The sequence below is a fragment of the Leptodactylus fuscus genome, chromosome 2 (assembly GCF_031893055.1).
Source record: "Leptodactylus fuscus isolate aLepFus1 chromosome 2, aLepFus1.hap2, whole genome shotgun sequence".
NCBI classification, from domain to species: Eukaryota; Metazoa; Chordata; class Amphibia; order Anura; family Leptodactylidae; genus Leptodactylus; species Leptodactylus fuscus.
The window spans coordinates 9,734,530-9,760,870 of record NC_134266.1 but is presented as its reverse complement, the minus strand read 5'-3'; the positions used below and the strand labels follow the sequence as shown (position 1 = coordinate 9,760,870).

The following is a 26,341-nucleotide window of genomic DNA, read 5'->3' as shown; positions in this document are numbered from 1 at the left end:
TACTCCTCTCATTATTACTACACACCTGTATTACTCCTCTCATTATTACTACACACCTGTATTAATCCTCTCATTATTACTACACACCTGTATTACTCCTCTCATTATTACTACACACCTGTATTACTACTCTCATTATTACAACACACCTGTATTACTCCTCTCATTATTACTACACACCTGTATTACTGCTCTCATTATTACTACACACCTGTATTACTACTCTCATTATTACTACACACCTGTATTACTGCTCTCATTATTACTACACACCCGTTATACGCCTCTCATTATTACTACACACCTGTATTACTACTTTCATTATTACTACACACCTGTATTACTCCTCTCATTATTACTACACACCTGTATTACTGCTCTCATTGTTACTACACACCTGAATTACTACTCTCATTGTTACTACACACCTGTATTACTGCTCTCATTATTACTATACACCAGTATTACTCCTCTCACTATTACTACACACCTGTATTACTCCTCTCATTATTACAACATACCTGTATTACTACTCTCATTATTACTACACACCTGTATTACTCCTCTCATTATTACTACACACCTGTATTACTCCTCTCATTATTACTACACACCTGTATTAATCCTCTCATTATTACTACAAACCTGTAATACTCCTCTCATTATTACTACACACCTGTATTACTACTCTCATTATTACTACACACCTGTATTACTCCTCTCATTATTACTACACACCTGTATTAATCCTCTCATTATTACTACACACCTGTATTACTCCTCTCATTATTACTACACACCTGTATTACTCCTCTCATTATTACAACACACCTGTATTACTACTCTCATTATTACTACACACCTGTATTAATCCTCTCATTATTACTACACACCTGTATTACTGCTCTCATTATTACTACACACCTGTATTACTTCTCTCATTGTTACTACACAACTGTATTACTCCTCTCATTATTACTACATACCTGTATTAATCCTCTCATTATTACTACACACCTGTATTACTCCTCTCATTATTACTACACACCTGTATTACTCCTCTCATTATTACTACACACCTGTATTAATCCTCTCATTATTACTACACAACTGTATTACTACTCTCATTATTACTACACACCTGTATTACTGCTCTCATTATTACTACACACCTGTATTACTTCTCTCATTGTTACTACACACCTGTATTACTCCTCTCATTATTACTATACACCAGTATTACTCATCTCACTATTACTACACACCTGTATTACTCCTCTCACTATTACAACACACCTGTATTACTGCTCTCATTATTACTACACACCTGTATTACTCCTCTCATTATTACTACACACCCGTAATACTCCTCTCATTATTACTACACAACTGTATTACTACTCTCATTATTACTACACACCTGAATTACTCCTCTCATTATTACTATACACCAGTATTACTCCTCTCACTATTACTACACACCTGTATTACTCCTCTCACTATTACTACACACCTGTATTACTCCTCTCACTATTACTACACACCTGTATTACTCCTCTCACTATTACTATACACCAGTATTACTCCTCTCACTATTACTACACACCTGTATTACTCCTCTCACTATTACTACACACCTGTATTACTCCTCTCATTATTACTACACAACTGTATTACTACTCTCATTATTACTACACACCTGTATTACTGCTCTCATTATTACTACACACCTGTATTACTTCTCTCATTGTTACTACACACCTGTATTACTCCTCTCATTATTACTATACACCAGTATTACTCCTCTCACTATTACTACACACCTGTATTACTCCTCTCACTATTAAAACACACCTGTATTACTGCTCTCATTATTACTACACACCTGTATTACTCCTCTCATTATTACTACACACCCGTAATACTCGTCTCATTATTACTACACACCTGTATTACTACTCTCATTGTTACTACACACCTGTATTACTCCTCTCATTATTACTATACACCAGTATTACTCCTCTCACTATTACTACACACCTGTATTACTCCTCTCACTATTACTACACACCTGTATTACTCCTCTCACTATTACTACACACCTGTATTACTCCTCTCACTATTACAACACACCTGTATTACTGCTCTCATTATTACTACACACCTGTATTACTGCTCTCATTATTACTACACACCCGTAATACTCCTCTCATTATTACTACACACCTGTATTATTGCTTTCATTATTACTACACACCTGTATTACTGCTCTCATTAGTACTACACACCTGTATTACTGCTCTCATTATTACTACACAACTGTATTACTACTCTCATTATTACTACACACCTGTATTACTACTCTCATTATTACTACACACCTGTATTACTCCTCTCACTATTACTACACACCTGTATTACTCCTCTCATTATTACAACACACCTGTATTACTGCTCTCATTATTACTACACACCTGTATTACTGCTCTCATTATTACTATACACCAGTATTACTCCTCTCACTATTACTACACACCTGTATTATTGCTCTCATTATTACTACACACCTGTATTACTCCTCTCACTATTACAACACACCTGTATTACTGCTCTCATTATTACTACACACCTGTATTACTGCTCTCATTATTACTACACACCCGTAATACGCCTCTCATTATTACTACACACCTGTATTACTACTCTCATTATTACTACACACCTGTATTACTCCTCTCATTATTACTACACACCTGTATTACTGCTCTCATTATTACTACACACCTGTATTAATCCTCTCATTATTACTACACACATGTATTACTCCTATCATTATTACTACACACCTGTATTACTGCTCTCATTATTACTGCACACCTGTATTACTGCTCTCATTATTACTACACACCCGTAATACGCCTCTCATTATTACTACACACCTGTATTACTCCTCTCATTATTACTACACACCTGTATTACTCCTCTCACTATTACTACACACCTGTATTACTCCTCTCATTATTACAACACACCTGTATTACTGCTCTCATTATTACTACACACCCGTAATACGCCTCTCATTATTACTACACACCTGTATTACTACTCTCATTATTACTACACACCTGTATTACTCCTCTCATTATTACTACACACCTGTATTACTGCTCTCATTGTTACTACACACCTGAATTACTACTCTCATTGTAACTACACACCTGTATTACTGCTCTCATTATTACTATACACCAGTATTACTCCTCTCACTATTACTACACACCTGTATTACTCCTCTCATTATTACAACACACCTGTATTAGTACTCTCATTATTACTACACACCTGTATTACTCCTCTCATTATTACTACACACCTGTATTACTGCTCTCATTATTACTACACAACTGTATTACTACTCTCATTATTACTATACACCTGTATTACTGCTCTCATTATTACTACACACCTGTATTACTCCTCTCATTGTTACTACACACCTGTATTACTCCTCTCATTATTACTATACACCAGTATTACTCCTCTCACTGTTACTACACACCTGTATTACTCCTCTCATTATTACAACACACCTGTATTACTGCTCTCATTATTACTACACACCTGTATTACTGCTCTCATTATTACTACACACCTGTATTACTACTCTCATTATTACTACACACCTGTATTACTCCTCTCATTATTACTACACACCTGTATTACTCCTCTCATTATTACTACACACCTGTATTAATCCTCTCATTATTACTACACACCTGTATTACTCCTCTCATTAGTACTACACACCCGTAATACTGCTCTCATTATTACTACACACCTGTATTACTCCTCTCATTAGTACTACACACCCGTAATATTGCTCTCATTATTACTACACACCTGTATTACTCCTCTCATTATTACTACACACCTGTATTACTCCTCTCATTATTACAACACACCTGTATTACTGCTCTCATTATTACTACACACCTGTATTACTGCTCTCATTATTACTACACACCCGTAATACTGCTCTCATTATTACTACACACCTGTATTACTCCTCTCATTATTACTACACACCTGTATTACTCCTCTCATTATTACTACACACCTGTATTACTGCTCTCATTATTACTACACACCTGTTTTACTCCTCTCACTATTACTACACACCTGTATTACTCCTCTCATTATTACAACACACCTGTATTACTGCTCTCATTATTACTACACACCAGTATTACTCCTCTCACTATTACTACACACCTGTATTATTGCTCTCATTATTACTACACACCTGTATTACTCCTCTCACTATTACTACACACCTGTATTACTCCTCTCATTATTACAACACACCTGTATTACTGCTCTCATTATTACTACACACCTGTATTACTGCTCTCATTATTACTACACACCTGTATTACTACTCTCATTATTACTACACACCTGTATTACTCCTCTCATTATTACTACACACCTGTATTACTCCTCTCATTATTACTACACACCTGTATTAATCCTCTCATTATTACTACACACCTGTATTACTCCTCTCATTATTACAACACACCTGTATTACTCCTCTCATTATTACTACACACCTGTATTACTCCTCTCACTATTACTACACACCTGTATTACTCCTCTCATTATTACAACACACCTGTATTACTGCTCTCATTATTACTACACACCCGTAATACGCCTCTCATTATTACTACACACCTGTATTACTACTCTCATTATTACTACACACCTGTATTACTCCTCTCATTATTACTACACACCTGTATTACTGCTCTCATTGTTACTACACACCTGAATTACTACTCTCATTGTTACTACACACCTGTATTACTGCTCTCATTGTTACTACACACCTGAATTACTACTCTCATTGTTACTACACACCTGTATTACTGCTCTCATTATTACTATACACCAGTATTACTCCTCTCACTATTACTACACACCTGTATTACTCCTCTCACTATTACAACACACCTGTATTAGTACTCTCATTATTACTACACACCTGTATTACTCCTCTCATTATTACTACACACCTGTATTACTGCTCTCATTATTACTACACAACTGTATTACTACTCTCATTATTACTACACACCTGTATTACTGCTCTCATTATTACTACACACCTGTATTACTTCTCTCATTGTTACTACACACCTGTATTACTCCTCTCATTATTACTATACACCAGTATTACTCCTCTCACTGTTACTACACACCTGTATTACTCCTCTCATTATTACAACACACCTGTATTACTGCTCTCATTATTACTACACACCTGTATTACTGCTCTCATTATTACTACACACCTGTATTACTACTCTCATTATTACTACACACCTGTATTACTCCTCTTATTATTACTACACACCTGTATTACTCCTCTCATTATTACTACACACCTGTATTAATCCTCTCATTATTACTACACACCTGTATTACTACTCTCATTATTACTACACACCTGTATTACTCCTCTCATTATTACTACACACCTGTATTACTCCTCTCATTATTACTACACACCTGTATTACTACTCTCATTATTACTACACACCTGTATTACTCCTCTCATTAGTACTACACACCCGTAATACTGCTCTCATTATTACTAAACACCTGTATTACTCCTCTCATTATTACAACACACCTGTATTACTGCTCTCATTATTACTACACACCTGTATTACTGCTCTCATTATTACTACACACCCGTAATACTGCTCTCATTATTACTACACACCTGTATTACTGCTCTCATTATTACTACACATCTGTATTACTCCTCTCACTATTACTACACACCTGTATTACTCCTCTCATTATTACAACACACCTGTATTACTGCTCTCATTATTACTACACACCAGTATTACTCCTCTCACTATTACTACACACCTGTATTATTGCTCTCATTATTACTACACACCTGTATTACTCCTCTCACTATTACTACACACCTGTATTACTCCTCTCATTAGTACTACACACCCGTAATACTGCTCTCATTATTACTAAACACCTGTATTACTCCTCTCATTATTACAACACACCTGTATTACTGCTCTCATTATTACTACACACCTGTATTACTCCTCTCATTATTACAACACACCTGTATTACTGCTCTCATTATTACTACACACCTGTATTACTGCTCTCATTATTACTACACACCTGTATTACTACTCTCATTATTACTACACACCTGTATTACTCCTCTCATTATTACTACACACCTGTATTACTCCTCTCATTATTACTACACACCTGTATTAATCCTCTCATTATTACTACACACCTGTATTACTCCTCTCATTATTACAACACACCTGTATTACTGCTCTCATTATTACTACACACCTGTATTACTGCTCTCATTATTACTACACACCCGTAATACGCCTCTCATTATTACTACACACCTGTATTACTACTCTCATTATTAATACACACCTGTATTACTCCTCTCACTAGTACTACACACCTGTATTACTCCTCTCATTATTACAACACACCTGTATTACTGCTCTCATTATTACTACACACCTGTATTACTGCTCTCATTATTACTACACACCCGTACTATGCCTCTCATTATTACTACACACCTGTATTACTACTCTCATTATTACTACACACCTGTATTACTCCTCTCACTATTACTACACACCTGTATTACTCCTCTCATTATTACAACACACCTGTATTACTGCTCTCATTATTACTACACACCTGTATTACTGCTCTCATTACTACACACCCGTAATACGCCTCTCATTATTACTACACACCTGTATTACTACTCTCATTATTACTACACACCTGTATTACTCCTCTCATTATTTCTACACACCTGTATTACTGCTCTCATTGTTACTACACACCTGAATTACTACTCTCATTGTTACTACACACCTGTATTACTGCTCTCATTATTACTATACACCAGTATTACTCCTCTCACTATTACTACACACCTGTATTACTCCTCTCATTATTACAACACACCTGTATTACTACTCTCTTTATTACTACACACCTGTATTACTCTTCTCATTATTACTACACAACTGTATTACTGCTCTCATTATTACTACACAACTGTATTACTCCTCTCATTATTACTACACACCTGTATTACTGCTCTCATTATTACTACACACCTGTATTACTTCTCTCATTGTTACTACACACCTGTATTACTACTCTCATTATTACTACACACCTGTATTACTGCTCTCATTATTACTACACATCTGTATTACTGCTCTCATTATTACTACACACCTGTATTACTCCTCTCATTATTACTACACACCTGTATTACTCCTCTCATTATTACTACATACCTGAATTATTGCTCTCATTACTTCTCTCATTGTTACTACACACCTGTATTACTACTCTCATTATTACTACACACCTGTATTACTCCTCTCATTATTACTACACACCTGTATTACTACTCTCATTATTACTACACACCTGTATTACTACTCTCATTATTACTACACACACGTATTACTCCTCTCATTATTACTACATACCTGAATTATTGCTCTCATTATTACTACACATCTGTATTATTGCTCTCATTATTACTACACACCTGAATTACTACTCATTGTTACTACACACCTGAATTACTGCTGTCATTGTTACTACACACCTGTATTACTACTCTCATTGTTACTACACACCTGTATTACTACTCTCATTGTTACTATACACCAGTATTACTTCTCTCATTATTACTATACACCAGTATTACTCCTCTCACTATTACTACACACCTGTATTACTTCTCTCATTATTACTACACACCTGTATTACTACTCTCATCGTTACTACACACCTGTATTACTACTCTCATTGTTACTACACACCTGTATTACTTCTCTCATTATTACTACACACCTGTATTACTGCTCTCATTGTTACTACACACCTGTATTACTACTCTCATTGTTACTACACACCTGTATTACTACTCTCATTATTACTACACACCTGTATTACCGCTCTCATTGTTACTACACACCTGTATTACTGCTCTCATTGTTACTACACACCTGTATTACTGCTCTCATTATTACTATACACTTGTATTACTCTCATCATTTCTGCTCCCTTTGCTGACCTGCATGTCGGTATTACTCCAGTCACTGGGCTGGCTGCTTTCTTTCACCAGGTATTGCAGTCTGACCACCTGGCTGAGGGGAGATCCGTTCTTCCCAGTGTCTAGAATGGGTTCTAGGTATTTCCAGAATGTATGGAGAGATTTCCGAAGTGACTCTTTCCTTTGCTTCTCGGCTTCTATAACTGAGATTATGACATTCTGTGTAAATGACTGTAAATAAGGAGAGCGCTCCCTGTGTGTGGACTCCAGCACTGCACACATTAATAAACTTATACCTGCTAGGGCAATCCATCGCAAGGAAGCTGTAAGTGCCTGCCATATAATATAATATAATATAATATAATAAAACCATCTGTAACTATCTTTTCCTCCCGGGAGTGAATAGGTGTATTAATTATTTACATATAAAGAGAAGGTCAGTGAATGAGAGCGCCCCCTGAGGAGAGCCGTGTACTAACATCAGCCACACCTAAAAAGCTGTGTCCCATTCACAGAAAACAAGCAAAAATCTTCAAAATATAAGAGAGGAGAAACAAAAAAATATGGATAATGGTAATTCAGGGGCCAAAGTTGGTTCAGCCGCAGAGCAGATGAGAACATCGGAACGTACCATCTGGAGCAGAACCGGACTCCTCCTGATCAGGCAGCAAGCCTGTGTAATGCTGAGAAGAAATCCTGATGACACTGGACACACGGACGCCGAGATCAGCCAAGAGGGCAACGATCTGTGGGTGATAGACTCCAAGAACGATGATGTAGTGATGGGCGCCGTCATCTGGCTCATCATCTGAGAAGACATCAACAGCGAGGTCATAAGAGACCGCCATGTACTAGAGAGACAGCAATAATACCTAAAGGGGGCAGTATTATACTAGTAATACTTCTGTCCAGAGGGGTGGATTATAGTATTATAGCTGTCACCAAACAAGAGGAAGATGAGACTCCACGGACTGTTATATTTATCCCAATACACCCGCCCCACCCCCACCTCCACCTCCAACCCCCCCATATAGCAGTCACCAACGAAGAGGAAGATGAGACTCCATGGACTGTTATATTTATCCCAATACACCCGCCCCACCCCACCCCCACCTTCAACCCCACCCCCCCATATAGCGGTCACCAACGAAGAGGAAGATGAGACTCCATGGACTGTTATAACCCAAACCACCCCCCCATACCCACCACCCACCCAACCCAACTCCCCCCCCCCACCCCGCCCACTTTACTAGCTTTGGCAATGCCAAATACCTATTCGGACGTGCCAATAAAGCATTTTTTGATTTGATTTGATTAGTAGTTATATTCTTGTACCTAGGAGCAGTATTATAGTAGTTATATTCTTGTACATAGGAGGTAGTATTATAGTAGTTATATTCTTGTACATAGGAGCAGTATTCTAGTAGTTATATTCTTGTACATAGGAGTAGTATTATAGTAGTTATATTCTTGTACATATGAGTAGTATTATAGTAGTTATATTCTTGTACATAGGAGTAGTATTATAGTAGTTATATTCTTGTACATAGGAGTAGTATTATAGTAGTTATATTCTTGTACATAGGGGGCAGTATTATAGTAGCTATATTCTTGTAAAAAGGAGCAGTATCATAGTAGTTATATTCTTGTACATATGAGTAGTATTATAGTAGTTATATTCTTGCACATAGGAGTATTATAGTAGTTATATTCTTGTACATAGGAGCAGTATTATAGTAGTTATATTCTTGTACATAGGAGTAGTATTATAGTAGTTATATTCTTGTACATAGGAGGTAGTATTATAGTAGTTATATTCTTGTACATAGGAGTAGTATTATAGTAGTTATATTCTTGTACATAGGAGCAGTATTATAGTAGTTATATTCTTGTACATAGGAGCAGTATTATAGTAGTTATATTCTTGTACATAGGAGGTAGTATTATAGTAGTTATATTCTTGTACATAGGAGTAGTATTATAGTAGTTATATTCTTGTACATAGGAGTAGTATTATAGTAGTTATATTCTTGTACATAGGAGCAGTATTATAGTAGTTATATTCTTGTACATAGGGGGTAGTATTATAGTAGTTATATTCTTGTACATAGGAGCAGTATTCTAGTAGTTATATTCTTGTACATAGGAGGTAGTATTATAGTAGTTATATTCTTGTGCATTGTTATTGTAGATTATAATTATAGATTTGGTAGCATTTACTGTACAATAACTTATTACCATATATTACCTATGTAAATGTTTGTGTCTTCTTCCTCCCCTCGTCGTTTGAGAGCGGTGTCTTTCTTTATAGGAGGTGGAGCCTCTGCAGCTTTCTTTCCTTTCGCTTTTGCAGAACCCTTTCCACTAGAAGGTTTAGCCTTGGCGCTATTATTTGCCTTCTGTTTTACTTTGTCTGCTGGAATCTAATGAAGATCAAGCAGAAATAACAGACAATTTATACATTATCTATCTATCTATCTATCTACCTCCTATCTATCTCCTATCTATCTATCTATCTATCTACCTCCTATCTATCTATCTATCTATCTATCTACCTCCTATCTATCTATCTATCTATCTATCTATCTATCTCCTATCTATCTATCTATCTATCTATCTATCTATCTATCTATCTCCTATCTATCTCCTATCTATCTATCTATCTATCTATCTATCTATCTACCTCCTATCTATCTATCTATCTATCTATCTATCTATCTATCTACCTCCTATCTATCTATCTATCTATCTATCTATCTCCTATCTATCTATCTATCTATCTATCTATCTATCTCAGATATCTATCTATCTATCTATCTATCTATTTATCTATCTATCTCCTATCTATCTATCTATTTATCTATCTGTCTCCTATCTATCTATCTATTTATCTCCTATCTATTTATCTCCTATCTATCTATCTATCTATCTATCTATCTATCTATCTATCTATCTATCTATCTATCTATCTATCTATCTATCTATCATCTATCTATCTATCTATCTATCTATCTCGCTCTATCTGTCTCCTATCTATCTATCTATCTATCTATCTATCTATCTATCTATCTATCTATCTATCTATCTATCCTTCTCTCTCTCTCTCTCTCTGTCAGTTCTCATTCCAGTACATGTCTGTTTGGTGTCTGACATCTGGCGCTCTCTCCCTTGTCTCCTGTAATCCTCTCGTACACCATACTTTACATTCTCCAGGCCTCTTTCGCCGCTGTGGTTCACGTCACTTTTCTTCCATACAATAGCTAGTAGTCAGACGGCAGCTACTGAACTCCTGGGATCCAGATACAGCGGTGCAGCCGGTCACATGGAGCTTATAGCAGCTCAGGCCTTGTAACTGGTTGTACTGGTTTCTGCTGGTGTGGACGGTGCTCACATAGCCTGGACCTAGCTCCAGTAGTGGTGTGATAGGACCTCACCTTCTTCTCGCCCTCCGTCCTCTGCAGATCCTTCTGTTTGATATTCAGGAACTGGAACTTGAGCAGCTTGGCGACTAGTGGTGGTGGTAACGTCTCGCCAGCGTCCAGGAGGGTCTTAGCCGCCTCTGTCACCTGTGGAGTCGAGATAAGAATGTTCTAGAAATGTCCTGGGGATACAATAGGGCGCAGACATCTGTGGTGACGGGATCACTACAATTTAAAGGACTAATCCCAAATACAAACCACAGCCCCAAAACTGAACATCAACTGCAAAAGTGAATCTCCAGAGCTGCACTCACAATTCTGCAGTCACTTCACGTCTTATACTCCAGTCACATCCAGAGCTGATGTCACTAATCAAATAATGGTTTGTTTCCACTTGGATGCCCTTTACTTGTATAATATAAAGTATCTTAACTGTGGCAGAATTGTGGGCGCAGCTCTGGTGATGACTGGAGTAGAAGACACAATATAAAGCCTGTGACTAGTGAAGTAATATACAGGACAAGTGACGTACAGAAATGGAACCTTCCTTTAGTCTGTGGCCCCGTGTTGCGGAAACGTAGCTTTTTTATTGAAGATTTTGCTGCGTTTTTTTAGCCGAATGGCTACAAAAAGAATAAGAAATTTCTAGGAAGGATTTATTAGACGTCTTAGATTTCTTATATTGCTCCTTTCTATTCACTCCAGTCCTGGCTCTGGCTCAAAAAAACAGCAAAATCTCGAAGAAAAAAAGTTGTGATTCTGCAACGTGGAGCCTCAGCCTTAAAGCGATCCTATTATTAAAACTTAATTTTTTCTCACGACCACATAGGAATAGCCTTAAGAAAGGATATTCTTCTCCTACCTTTAGATGTCTTCTCCGGACCGCCGTTCGGTACATAATCCGGTTTTCATCGGTATGTAAATGAGTTCTCTCGCAGCACTGGGGTCGTCCTCAATGCTGCGAGAGAACTCTCCAGCGCCGCCTCCATCTTCTTCAGGAATGGGTCTTCTTTGCATCTTCTTCCAGGGGTTGGCTTCAAACTTCTAGGCCTAGGGCCTAGGGTAAAGCCAACTGTGCATGCCTGCCGGCCACAATACTGTGCCCATGGCAAATCCTGAACCCTCAACCTGCCCCCCGTGAGTCTCTAGAGTACAACGTCTTTGGCTTCCATTCATTAGTGTTAGAGCTCTAGATCCACAAGCAGTCTTACATCTCTGGATCCTGGTAGATCCTCTTACAAGACCCTGATCCTTCTGTTTGCCCCTGGGATTAGCGCCATGTTTGTTGACTGGTGACATGACAGATGTAAGGCCCAGTGTAGGTTGGACCAAAGTGTCTCCTGAATGGTAATTTTCACTTCAACAATGTTAAGGAACATGATTTTTTGGGGCCGTCGGGTTGTCACCGGTGGAGTCACAATGGGCCCAGGATATGCGGATAGACATGTGATGAAGGCCTCCGGCCAAAGGAGGGGCCGCCTCCGCCTAAGGGAGCCCAACAATCGTGGGCTATAAAGAGGCCAATTAAGCCTCCAGCCGGCAGCGCAGCCATTCCCGCCCGCTCTCCAACGTCCCGGCCTAATTGGGGTGAAATCAGGGTATGGAGTTTCCTGAGGGCGATGACAGAAGTGGGAACACACAGCTGGATGCAGCAGATGTGTGGCATTGGCAGGGCCGCGCTTTTCTGTCTAGTTCACGTTTACGGCAGGGGCTTTTTACAGCTTGTTTCCACCACGTTTCATAGAACATCTGGAGCTTCTCCTCCGAGCCCCCAAATTACTGCAAAATAATAAAATAACCCCAAACTGCCCCATAAAAGCTGATGATGACTTTGTGGCCGCGGGGGGTGAGACGGCGGGGGGCTGAGATAGCGAGCACGCCTGTAATCGCCTCCTAAGACCCCATTCTATCTTTCTTCTTTTTTTTTATACTATGAGTGGAGTATTTGCTTTATGTGTAACCGGAGGATAAATGAGGTGATGCGAACGCTCTGACAGCCCCTCGCCCCACCGCTCGCCCCGCCGCCCCCTTCTTCCCTTCCTTGTAGCAATTAGGCTTGTTCGGCATGTGGTGTCAATTTCTGCTGGAGAGAGGGCTGAGAGCGCGCAATGTGCTCGGGATCGACTCTGCTCCTCGCCGCGCCGTCCTTTTATTGTGTTTGAGCGGTTTCCAAGGAGCGATCACGTTTGTTTTTGACTTTTTGAGAGAGTTTTTGAGCAAAACAGAAAGCAAAGGCCAAGTGGCCAGCTGTGATAGGAGGAGAGGCCCGAACATCTCCGCAGTAAGGACACGGCGGATAAGACAATGAGCGTTCTCATCTGGTGACCACCATGTCCACACAAGACACAAAGACGACCCCGATCACAACACACACAGCGCGGCCAATGTCCTGGCAGACACGGGAGGGGCGTTGTATACCTGCCGCTGGAGCTTATGTGTCTTCACCTCACCTAGTAGAATTAAGTTTGTTCATTGGCGAAGGAAACAAATATGATGCACAAAGTAGAAAGAAAGCTCAGACTCAGCTCTGCTACATCTCCAAGATTCTGTCCAAACAAAGGCCCGTGCCATCAGTGTCACCCCACACTAAGGGGTGGACCTGGGGGGCAGGGATCACCCTGTAGGGCTGTGTGCTACCCATAACACGGCACCCCCCAATAAGTAACCTACATAACATAGTCATGGAGTCCGGCGCTCAACCCAGTGCAAGACCCGCAGAGCTTATACTTAGCAGTCAGGACGGTTCTAACGGTTCTACAGCTGTAGATGACACAAGTATGGCCGCCATACAGAAGATTCCTACCGCGCCATCTGCTAAACAGCTGTAAACATTGCTTAGGGGAGGGGTGGACAGGCAAAAAAACAACATGTGGACTCAAAAATAGGATTATCCTGCACCTGTATCCCCTCCTACACTTGAGATAATCCTGTACCTCCTTCTACACATGAGATTATCCATACCTGTACCTCCTCCTACACCTGAGATTATCCCGCACCTGTACCTCCTCTTACACCTGAGATTATCCCGCACCTGTACCTTCCCTTGCACCTGAGATTATCCTGCACCTCTACCTCCTCCTACACCTGAGATTATCCTGGCACCTGTACCTCCTCTTACACCTGAGATTATCCCGCACCTGTACCTCCTCTTACACCTAATATTATCCCACACCTGTACCTCCTCCTACACCTGAGATTATCCTGGCACCTGTACCTCCTCTTACACCTGAGATTATCTTGCACCTGTACCTCTTCTTACACTTGAGATTATCCCGCACCTGTGCCTCCTCTTACACCTGATATTATCCCACACCTGTACCTCCTCTTACACCTGATATTATCCCGCACCTATAGCTCCTCTTACACCTGAGATTATCCCATACCTGTACCTCCTCCTACACCTGAGATTATCCTGGCACCTGTACCTCCTCTTACACTTGAGATTATCCCGCACCTGTACCTCCTCTTACACCTGATATTATCCCACACCTGTACCTCCTCCTACACCTGAGATTATCCTGGCACCTGTACCTCCTCCTACACCTGAGATTATCCTGGCACCTGTACCTCCTCTTACACCTGAGATTATCTTGCACCTGTACCTCTTCTTACACTTGAGATTATCCCGCACCTGTGCCTCCTCTTACACCTGATATTATCCCACACCTGTACCTCCTCTTAAACCTGAGATTATCCCACACCTGTACCTCCTCTTACACCTGATATTATCCCGCACCTATAGCTCCTCTTACACCTGAGATTATCCCGCACCTATAGCTCCTCTTACACCTGAGATTATCCTGGCACCTGTACCTCCTCTTACACTTGAGATTATCCCGCACCTGTACCTCCTCTTACACCTGAGATTATCCCGCACCTGTACCTCCTCTTACACCTGAGATTATCCCGCACCTGTACCTCCTCTTACACCTGATATTATCCCGCACCTGTACCTCTTCTTACACTTGAGATTATCCCGCACCTGTACCTTCTCTTACACATGATATTATCCCACACCTGTACCTCCTCTAACACCTGATATTATCCCGCACCTGTACCTCCTCTAACACCTGAGATTATCCCGCACCTGTACCTCCTCTTACACCTGAGATTATCCCGCACCTGTACCTCCTCTTACACCTGAGATTATCCCGCACCTGTACCTTCTCTTACACCTGATATTATCCCGCACCTGTACCTCCTCTTACACCTGAGATTATCCCGCACCTATACCTCCTCTTACACCTGAGATTATCCCGCACCTGTACCTTCTCTTACACCTGATATTATCCCACACCTGTACCTCCTCTAACACCTGATATTATCCCGCACCTGTACTTCCTCTTACACTTGAGATTATCCCGCACCTGACACCTTACCTGGCACCTTACACCTGAGCTTATCATGCACCTGTACCTCCTCTTACACCTGATATTATCTTGCACCTATAGCTCCTCTTACACCTGAGATTATCCCAAACCTGTACCTCCTCTTACACCTGATATTATCCCACACCTGTACCTCCTCTTACACCTGATATTATCTCGCACCTATAGCTCCTCTTACACCTGAGATTATCTTGCAACTGTACCTCCTTTTATACCTGAGATTACCCTGCACCTGTACCTTCTCTTACACCTGATATTATCCCCCACCTGTACCTTCTCTTACACCTGAGATTATCCCGCACCTGACACTTACCTGGCACCTTACACCTGAACTTATCATTCACCTGTACCTCCTCTTACACCTGAGCTTATCATGCACCTGTACCTCCTCTTACACCTGATATTATCTCGCACCTATAGCTCCTCTTACACCTGAGATTATCCCAAACCTGTACCTCCTCTTACACCTGATATTATCTCACACCTGTACCTCCTCTTACACCTGATATTATCCCCCACCTGTACCTTCTCTTACACCTGATATTATCCTGCACCTGTACCTCCTCTTACACCTGATATTATCCCCCACCTGTACCTCCTCTTACACCTGAGATTATCCCGCACCTGACACTTTACCTGGCACCTTACACCTGAACTTATCATTCACCTGTACCTCCTCTTACACCTGAGCTTATCGTGCACCTGTACCTCCTCTTACACCTGATATTATCCCACACCTGTACCTCCTCTTACACCTAATATTATCCCGCACCTATAGCTCCTCTTACACCTGAGATTATCTTGCACCTGTACCTCCTTTTATACCTGAGATTATCCTGCACCTGTACCTTCTCTTACACCTGATATTATCCCCCACCTGTACCTTCTGTTACACCTGATATTATCCCACACCTGTACCTCCTCTTGCACCTGAGATTATCCCACACCTGACACCTTATCTGGCACCTTACACCTGAGCTTATCATGCACCTGTACCTCCTCTTCCACCTGAGTTTATCATGCACCTGTACCTCCTTTTACACCTGAGATTATCCCACACCTGTACCTCCTCTTACACCTGATATTATCCCGCACCTGTACCACCTCTTACATCTGATATTATCCCGCACCTGTACCTCCTCTTACATCTGATATTATCCCATACCTGTACCTCCTCTTACACCTGATATTATCCCCCACCTGTACCTTCTCTTGCACCTGAGAATATCCCACACCTGTACCTCCTCTTACACCTGAGCTTATCCTGCACCTGTACCTCCTCTTACACCTGAGATTATCATGCACCTGTACCTCCTCTTACACCTGATATTATCCCACACCTGTACCTCCTCCTACACCTGAGATTATCCTGGCACCTGTACCTCCTCCTACACCTGAGATTATCCTGGCACCTGTACCTCCTCTTACACCTGAGATTATCTTGCACCTGTACCTCTTCTTACACTTGAGATTATCCCGCACCTGTGCCTCCTCTTACACCTGATATTATCCCACACCTGTACCTCCTCTTAAACCTGAGATTATCCCACACCTGTACCTCCTCTTACACCTGATATTATCCCGCACCTATAGCTCCTCTTACACCTGAGATTATCCCGCACCTATAGCTCCTCTTACACCTGAGATTATCCTGGCACCTGTACCTCCTCTTACACTTGAGATTATCCCGCACCTGTACCTCCTCTTACACCTGAGATTATCCCGCACCTGTACCTCCTCTTACACCTGAGATTATCCCGCACCTGTACCTCCTCTTACACCTGATATTATCCCGCACCTGTACCTCTTCTTACACTTGAGATTATCCCGCACCTGTACCTTCTCTTACACATGATATTATCCCACACCTGTACCTCCTCTAACACCTGATATTATCCCGCACCTGTACCTCCTCTAACACCTGAGATTATCCCGCACCTGTACCTCCTCTTACACCTGAGATTATCCCGCACCTGTACCTCCTCTTACACCTGAGATTATCCCGCACCTGTACCTTCTCTTACACCTGATATTATCCCGCACCTGTACCTCCTCTTACACCTGAGATTATCCCGCACCTATACCTCCTCTTACACCTGAGATTATCCCGCACCTGTACCTTCTCTTACACCTGATATTATCCCACACCTGTACCTCCTCTAACACCTGATATTATCCCGCACCTGTACTTCCTCTTACACTTGAGATTATCCCGCACCTGACACCTTACCTGGCACCTTACACCTGAGCTTATCATGCACCTGTACCTCCTCTTACACCTGATATTATCTTGCACCTATAGCTCCTCTTACACCTGAGATTATCCCAAACCTGTACCTCCTCTTACACCTGATATTATCCCACACCTGTACCTCCTCTTACACCTGATATTATCTCGCACCTATAGCTCCTCTTACACCTGAGATTATCTTGCAACTGTACCTCCTTTTATACCTGAGATTACCCTGCACCTGTACCTTCTCTTACACCTGATATTATCCCCCACCTGTACCTTCTCTTACACCTGAGATTATCCCGCACCTGACACTTACCTGGCACCTTACACCTGAACTTATCATTCACCTGTACCTCCTCTTACACCTGAGCTTATCATGCACCTGTACCTCCTCTTACACCTGATATTATCTCGCACCTATAGCTCCTCTTACACCTGAGATTATCCCAAACCTGTACCTCCTCTTACACCTGATATTATCTCACACCTGTACCTCCTCTTACACCTGATATTATCCCCCACCTGTACCTTCTCTTACACCTGATATTATCCTGCACCTGTACCTCCTCTTACACCTGATATTATCCCCCACCTGTACCTCCTCTTACACCTGAGATTATCCCGCACCTGACACTTTACCTGGCACCTTACACCTGAACTTATCATTCACCTGTACCTCCTCTTACACCTGAGCTTATCGTGCACCTGTACCTCCTCTTACACCTGATATTATCCCACACCTGTACCTCCTCTTACACCTAATATTATCCCGCACCTATAGCTCCTCTTACACCTGAGATTATCTTGCACCTGTACCTCCTTTTATACCTGAGATTATCCTGCACCTGTACCTCCTCCTACACCTGAGATTATCCTGGCACCTGTACCTCCTCCTACACCTGAGATTATCCTGGCACCTGTACCTCCTCTTACACCTGAGATTATCTTGCACCTGTACCTCTTCTTACACTTGAGATTATCCCGCACCTGTGCCTCCTCTTACACCTGATATTATCCCACACCTGTACCTCCTCTTAAACCTGAGATTATCCCACACCTGTACCTCCTCTTACACCTGATATTATCCCGCACCTATAGCTCCTCTTACACCTGAGATTATCCCGCACCTATAGCTCCTCTTACACCTGAGATTATCCTGGCACCTGTACCTCCTCTTACACTTGAGATTATCCCGCACCTGTACCTCCTCTTACACCTGAGATTATCCCGCACCTGTACCTCCTCTTACACCTGAGATTATCCCGCACCTGTACCTCCTCTTACACCTGATATTATCCCGCACCTGTACCTCTTCTTACACTTGAGATTATCCCGCACCTGTACCTTCTCTTACACATGATATTATCCCACACCTGTACCTCCTCTAACACCTGATATTATCCCGCACCTGTACCTCCTCTAACACCTGAGATTATCCCGCACCTGTACCTCCTCTTACACCTGAGATTATCCCGCACCTGTACCTCCTCTTACACCTGAGATTATCCCGCACCTGTACCTTCTCTTACACCTGATATTATCCCGCACCTGTACCTCCTCTTACACCTGAGATTATCCCGCACCTATACCTCCTCTTACACCTGAGATTATCCCGCACCTGTACCTTCTCTTACACCTGATATTATCCCACACCTGTACCTCCTCTAACACCTGATATTATCCCGCACCTGTACTTCCTCTTACACTTGAGATTATCCCGCACCTGACACCTTACCTGGCACCTTACACCTGAGCTTATCATGCACCTGTACCTCCTCTTACACCTGATATTATCTTGCACCTATAGCTCCTCTTACACCTGAGATTATCCCAAACCTGTACCTCCTCTTACACCTGATATTATCCCACACCTGTACCTCCTCTTACACCTGATATTATCTCGCACCTATAGCTCCTCTTACACCTGAGATTATCTTGCAACTGTACCTCCTTTTATACCTGAGATTACCCTGCACCTGTACCTTCTCTTACACCTGATATTATCCCCCACCTGTACCTTCTCTTACACCTGAGATTATCCCGCACCTGACACTTACCTGGCACCTTACACCTGAACTTATCATTCACCTGTACCTCCTCTTACACCTGAGCTTATCATGCACCTGTACCTCCTCTTACACCTGATATTATCTCGCACCTATAGCTCCTCTTACACCTGAGATTATCCCAAACCTGTACCTCCTCTTACACCTGATATTATCTCACACCTGTACCTCCTCTTACACCTGATATTATCCCCCACCTGTACCTTCTCTTACACCTGATATTATCCTGCACCTGTACCTCCTCTTACACCTGATATTATCCCCCACCTGTACCTCCTCTTACACCTGAGATTATCCCGCACCTGACACTTTACCTGGCACCTTACACCTGAACTTATCATTCACCTGTACCTCCTCTTACACCTGAGCTTATCGTGCACCTGTACCTCCTCTTACACCTGATATTATCCCACACCTGTACCTCCTCTTACACCTAATATTATCCCGCACCTATAGCTCCTCTTACACCTGAGATTATCTTGCACCTGTACCTCCTTTTATACCTGAGATTATCCTGCACCTGTACCTTCTCTTACACCTGATATTATCCCCCACCTGTACCTTCTGTTACACCTGATATTATCCCACACCTGTACCTCCTCTTGCACCTGAGATTATCCCACACCTGACACCTTATCTGGCACCTTACACCTGAGCTTATCATGCACCTGTACCTCCTCTTCCACCTGAGTTTATCATGCACCTGTACCTCCTTTTACACCTGAGATTATCCCACACCTGTACCTCCTCTTACACCTGATATTATCCCGCACCTGTACCACCTCTTACATCTGATATTATCCCGCACCTGTACCTCCTCTTACATCTGATATTATCCCATACCTGTACCTCCTCTTACACCTGATATTATCCCCCACCTGTACCTTCTCTTGCACCTGAGAATATCCCACACCTGTACCTCCTCTTACACCTGAGCTTATCCTGCACCTGTACCTCCTCTTACACCTGAGATTATCATGCACCTGTACCTCCTCTTACACCTGAGATTATCCCCCACCTGTACCTCCTCTTACACCTGAGATTATCCCCCACCTGTACCTCCTCTTACACCTGAGATTATCCCGCACCTGACACTTACCTGGCACCTTACACCTGAACTTATCATTCACCTGTACCTCCTCTTACACCTGAGCTTATCATGCACCTGTACCTCCTTTTACACCTGATATTATCTCGCACCTATAGCTCCTCTTACACCTGAGATTATCCCAAACCTGTACCTCCTCTTACACCTGATATTATCTCACACCTGTACCTCCTCTTACACCTGATATTATCCCCCACCTGTACCTTCTCTTACACCTGATATTATCCTGCACCTGTACCTCCTCTTACACCTGATATTATCCCCCACCTGTACCTCCTCTTACACCTGAGATTATCCCGCACCTGACACTTTACCTGGCACCTTACACCTGAACTTATCATTCACCTGTACCTCCTCTTACACCTGAGCTTATCGTGCACCTGTACCTCCTCTTACACCTGATATTATCCCACACCTGTACCTCCTCTTACACCTAATATTATCCCGCACCTATAGCTCCTCTTACACCTGAGATTATCTTGCACCTGTACCTCCTTTTATACCTGAGATTATCCTGCACCTGTACCTTCTCTTACACCTGATATTATCCCCCACCTGTACCTTCTGTTACACCTGATATTATCCCACACCTGTACCTCCTCTTGCACCTGAGATTATCCCCCACCTGTACCTCCTCTTACACCTGAGATTATCTTGCGCTTGTACCTGATTTATACCTGAGATTATCCTGCACCTGTACCTTCTCTTACACCTGATATTATCCCACACCTGTACCTCCTCTTACACCTCATATTATCCCGCACCTGTACCTCCTCTTACACCTGAGATTATCCCACACCTGACACCTTATCTGGCACCTTACACCTGAGCTTATCATGCACCTGTACCTCCTCTTCCACCTGAGTTTATCATGCACCTGTACCTCCTTTTACACCTGAGATTATCCCACACCTGTACCTCCTCTTACACCTGATATTATCCCGCACCTGTACCACCTCTTACATCTGATATTATCCCGCACCTGTACCTCCTCTTACATCTGATATTATCCCATACCTGTACCTCCTCTTACACCTGATATTATCCCCCACCTGTACCTTCTCTTGCACCTGAGAATATCCCACACCTGTACCTCTTCTTACACCTGAGCTCATCCTGCACCTGTACCTCCTCTTACACCTGAGATTATCATGCACCTGTACCTCCTCTTACACCTGAGATTATCCCCCACCTGTACCTCCTCTTACACCTGAGATTATCCCCCACCTGTACCTCCTCTTACACCTGAGATTATCCCCCACCTGTACCTTCTCTTGCACCTGAGCTTATCCTGCACCTGTACCTTCTCTTGCACCTGAGATTATCCTGCATCTGTACCTCTTTCTACACCTTATATTATCCCGCACCTGTATCTCCTACTACACCTGAGATTATCCTGAACTTGCACCTCCTCCTACACCTGATATTATCCCGCACCTGTATCTCTTACTACACTTGAGATTATCCTGCACTTGCACCTCCTCCTACACCTGATATTATCCCGCACCTGTACCTCCTCTTACACCTGATATTATCCCGCACCTATAGCTCCTCTTACACCTGAGATTATCTTGCACCTGTACCTCCTTTTATACCTGAGATTATCCCGCAACTGTACCTTCTCTTACACCTGAGATTATGCCCCACCTGTACCTCCTCTTACACCTGATATTATCCCACACCTGTACCTCCTCTTACACCTGATATTATCCCGCACCTGTACCTCCTCTTACACCTGATATTATCCCGCACCTGTACCACCTCTTACACCTGAGATTATCCCGCACCTGTACCTCCTCTTACACCTGATCTTATCATGCACCTGTACCTTCTCTTGCACCTGAGATTATCCTGCACCTGTACCTCTTTCTACACCTGATATTATCCCGCACCTGTATCTCCTACTACACCTGAGATTATCCTGCATTTGCACCTCCTCCTACACCTGAGGTTATCACTGGGTACTACCCTGCAGGTGACAGGACATGGAGGTCTCAGGACTTCCTCGCCTTGTAGTTGTATCCTTCTTCCTCTCTGATTTCTCTGTTTCTGGCTCATTACTGATATGACTTGTGTGTTAGTGTACACAGTGTGCAGGAGGATGCGGGTGTTAATCACCCACTTCAGCGTCTCCGTCCTCGGGGGCCGCTTCCCACAGACCTGCTGAGTGACAACTCGCTGGAAGCTTAATCGCGGCTTTCACAGTGGAGCAGATCTTTCAAGCCGTGGTCAGGAGAGTGACAGTAATCGCACTGAAGTCTCGGCCTCCACTACAGGGCTGATAACTGTGGAAAGTCCTCAAATCCCAGGAGCGGGCCCGGCCAGAATCCTACACAGTGATTAACCTCTGTCTGACCACAGACCTCACTGACATCTCTAGATAGGGAAGGAGCGACGAGAACACACCAAGGCGGCAGGGAGGCGAGTGCGGCTTTATGTCACCCCTCCACCTCCAGGGTTCGGACCCTGTACACACAGAATTCAAGGCTGACAAGAAAACCCTATGGTACCCTATGGTCCTTCATAATGAAGTATGTATATAATATTACCAAACAGTCCACATATAACACTGGCATATAATGTGTATACAGTAGTGCCATATAGTGAACAAATAACACTGCCACATAGTGCTTATATAACAGCGCTATACAGTGAACACATAACAATTCCATATAGTGTATATATAATAGTGCTATACGGTGAACATACAACACTGCCATATCGTGCCTATATAATAGTGCTATAAACTGAACATATAACTCTGCTATATCATGCCTATATAATAATGCCATATAGTGAACATATAACACTGCCACATCGTGCATATATAATATTGCCATATAGTGCGTATATAATAGTGCTATACAGTGAACATATAACTCTGCCATATTGTGTGTATATAATAGTGCTATACAGTGAACATATAACTCTGCCATATAGTGCATATATGATAGTGCTAAACAGTCTACATATAGCACTGCCATATAGTGTATATAGAGTAGCGCCATACAGTGAACACATAACACTTCTGTATAGTGTATATATAATAGTGCTATACAATGAACATATAACTCTGCCATATAATATAATGCTTATATAATAGTGCCATATAGTGTATATATAGTAGTGTCATGCAGTGAACAGATAACACTGCCATAGAGTGTATATATCGTAGTGCCATACAGTGAACACATAACACTTCCATATAGTGCTTAAACAAAAGTGCCATACAGTGAACATATAACACTGCCATAGAGTGTATATATATCATAATGCCATACAGTGCAAATATATAACACTACTATAGTAGTATATAACAGTGTCTTATAGTGTCACATGGTGGAGACTCCGGGGCACGTGCCCCTTGCCCCTACTATACTGTGCCCCTTCCACTATGATCTCACTATTAGAAGGTGCCCCATATAGCCTATACTATGGACCCCCTTCCTCTGACATACAGTGGGACCCTTCATGTGACACATCAGATGTGGGTGATGGTCAATCCCACCGATACTTCTTGGTGACCAGATTTATGGGGCGCTGGAGCCCTGGGATCATGCATGGAGATATGTTTGTGCATGGTGGGTGTTCCAGCTGTAATGATTATCAGATCTCATTCATCAGACGAAGGATCCTGGCCCACATTCACTTCTCATCCACCCCCAACTCCTTGGGCGTCCGCCTTTGTGCGGAGACAGTTGGGCACACATGCATCGGACCCCCTGATGGGAACATATGCTGCTCACATCAAGTAAGGCCTGAAATTTCCAGATCGATTTATTCCATGTGACCAAGATAAGACCATGGTCCAAAGCAGCTGTGAACTGAGAACTTCTGCTCTGGAAGGTCTCACAAGTACAAAGTTACGGCTACAGAGGACGCTCCTCAAATCTGAGAAGAGGCCTCGACTGCTGCTCAGCTCCATAACTGGCACAATGCCCATGTGGGCAACTTCTGGTCACATCTATGGGATCTACACCAGAACAGCTCAAGTGTTACCTACATCCTAGGCTCTGAGTACCCACCAGGTCTATAGGGGGCACTCTACTGATAACAGGCAGCACTGGCTTGATAGAATTTGATTTGGTAGGGTGGGGGAACTTAGCTTGGGAACACAAGAAACACAGATATTCCTGACAATATTTTTACCACAATAGGTAAGAGGCTTGAGAACAATGATGATGATGTCACTCAAGTCCACTGATGACCATGGTCACATCTTGAAGAATCGTCAGTGCCCAATGATGAGCTCAGGTGTGTGGGCCTCACTAAAGCCAGTGTTGTGGCTAGTTACCCATTATAGGTCCAGATTGAGGTCTCCATCTTCTCAATTGTGGTCTCCATCTTCTGGGCATCTTCATTGTCACTAGGGTCGCGCATTCTTTAGTCCCAAAAGTTCTGGACTCCATGAATAGGAACCCATTGTAAAGCCCCTTGGTGGACCAGTCAGTCTTCTCCCTCACTATTACAAAACTTTGTCCTGGTCAGACCAGAGTAAAGTCCATACTCTACTGGTGGCTGTGCCAGCTATCAGAAGAGCTATGTTCTTCTGCTCGTATCAGGAGCCATGACCTGGAGGATCTCAGTAACTTTCTCTAATATTGTGCCTTATGTACACTTCTTCGGTTCATCTTATGCCTCAAGGTGGTAAAGAGCTGTGGAAAAATAAAGTAGACCAATGAGCAAAGATTCCTGACCGTAAGACTAGCGATTCTTCCGAAGTTCTCATCTTGTGTTTGGGTCTTCAGTCTTCTCTTCATGATTTCCATGCCCACGTCCACCCATCTTGTCTCTGGTCACCTCATGACCAGGATAAGATGGAGCTACAGGGAAGGTCTGCTCACCTACGCTTGGTCATTGTTCTTCTTGATGTTCACCAGTTTTTGAACACCTTTATGAACATGGACAGAAGTGTGTGGTATGGGTCCAGACGCCGTTACCATTTTCTAGTATC

General features: G+C 42.3%; 1 protein-coding gene across 1 annotated transcript in view; it reads right to left on the bottom strand.

Moving 5' to 3' along the window:
* Positions 1-26,341, bottom strand: part of SPAG17 (sperm associated antigen 17) — a 93,732-nt gene that overhangs the window by 63,823 nt on the left and 3,568 nt on the right. Inside the window, exons 4-7 of the mRNA XM_075263034.1 lie at positions 11,605-11,736; positions 10,419-10,593; positions 8,802-8,978; positions 8,192-8,373 (exon numbers count right to left, since the gene is read on the bottom strand). Coding sequence (XP_075119135.1) covers positions 8,192-8,373; positions 8,802-8,978; positions 10,419-10,593; positions 11,605-11,736 — 666 coding nt within the window. The remainder of the gene's footprint in view (positions 1-8,191; positions 8,374-8,801; positions 8,979-10,418; positions 10,594-11,604; positions 11,737-26,341) is intronic.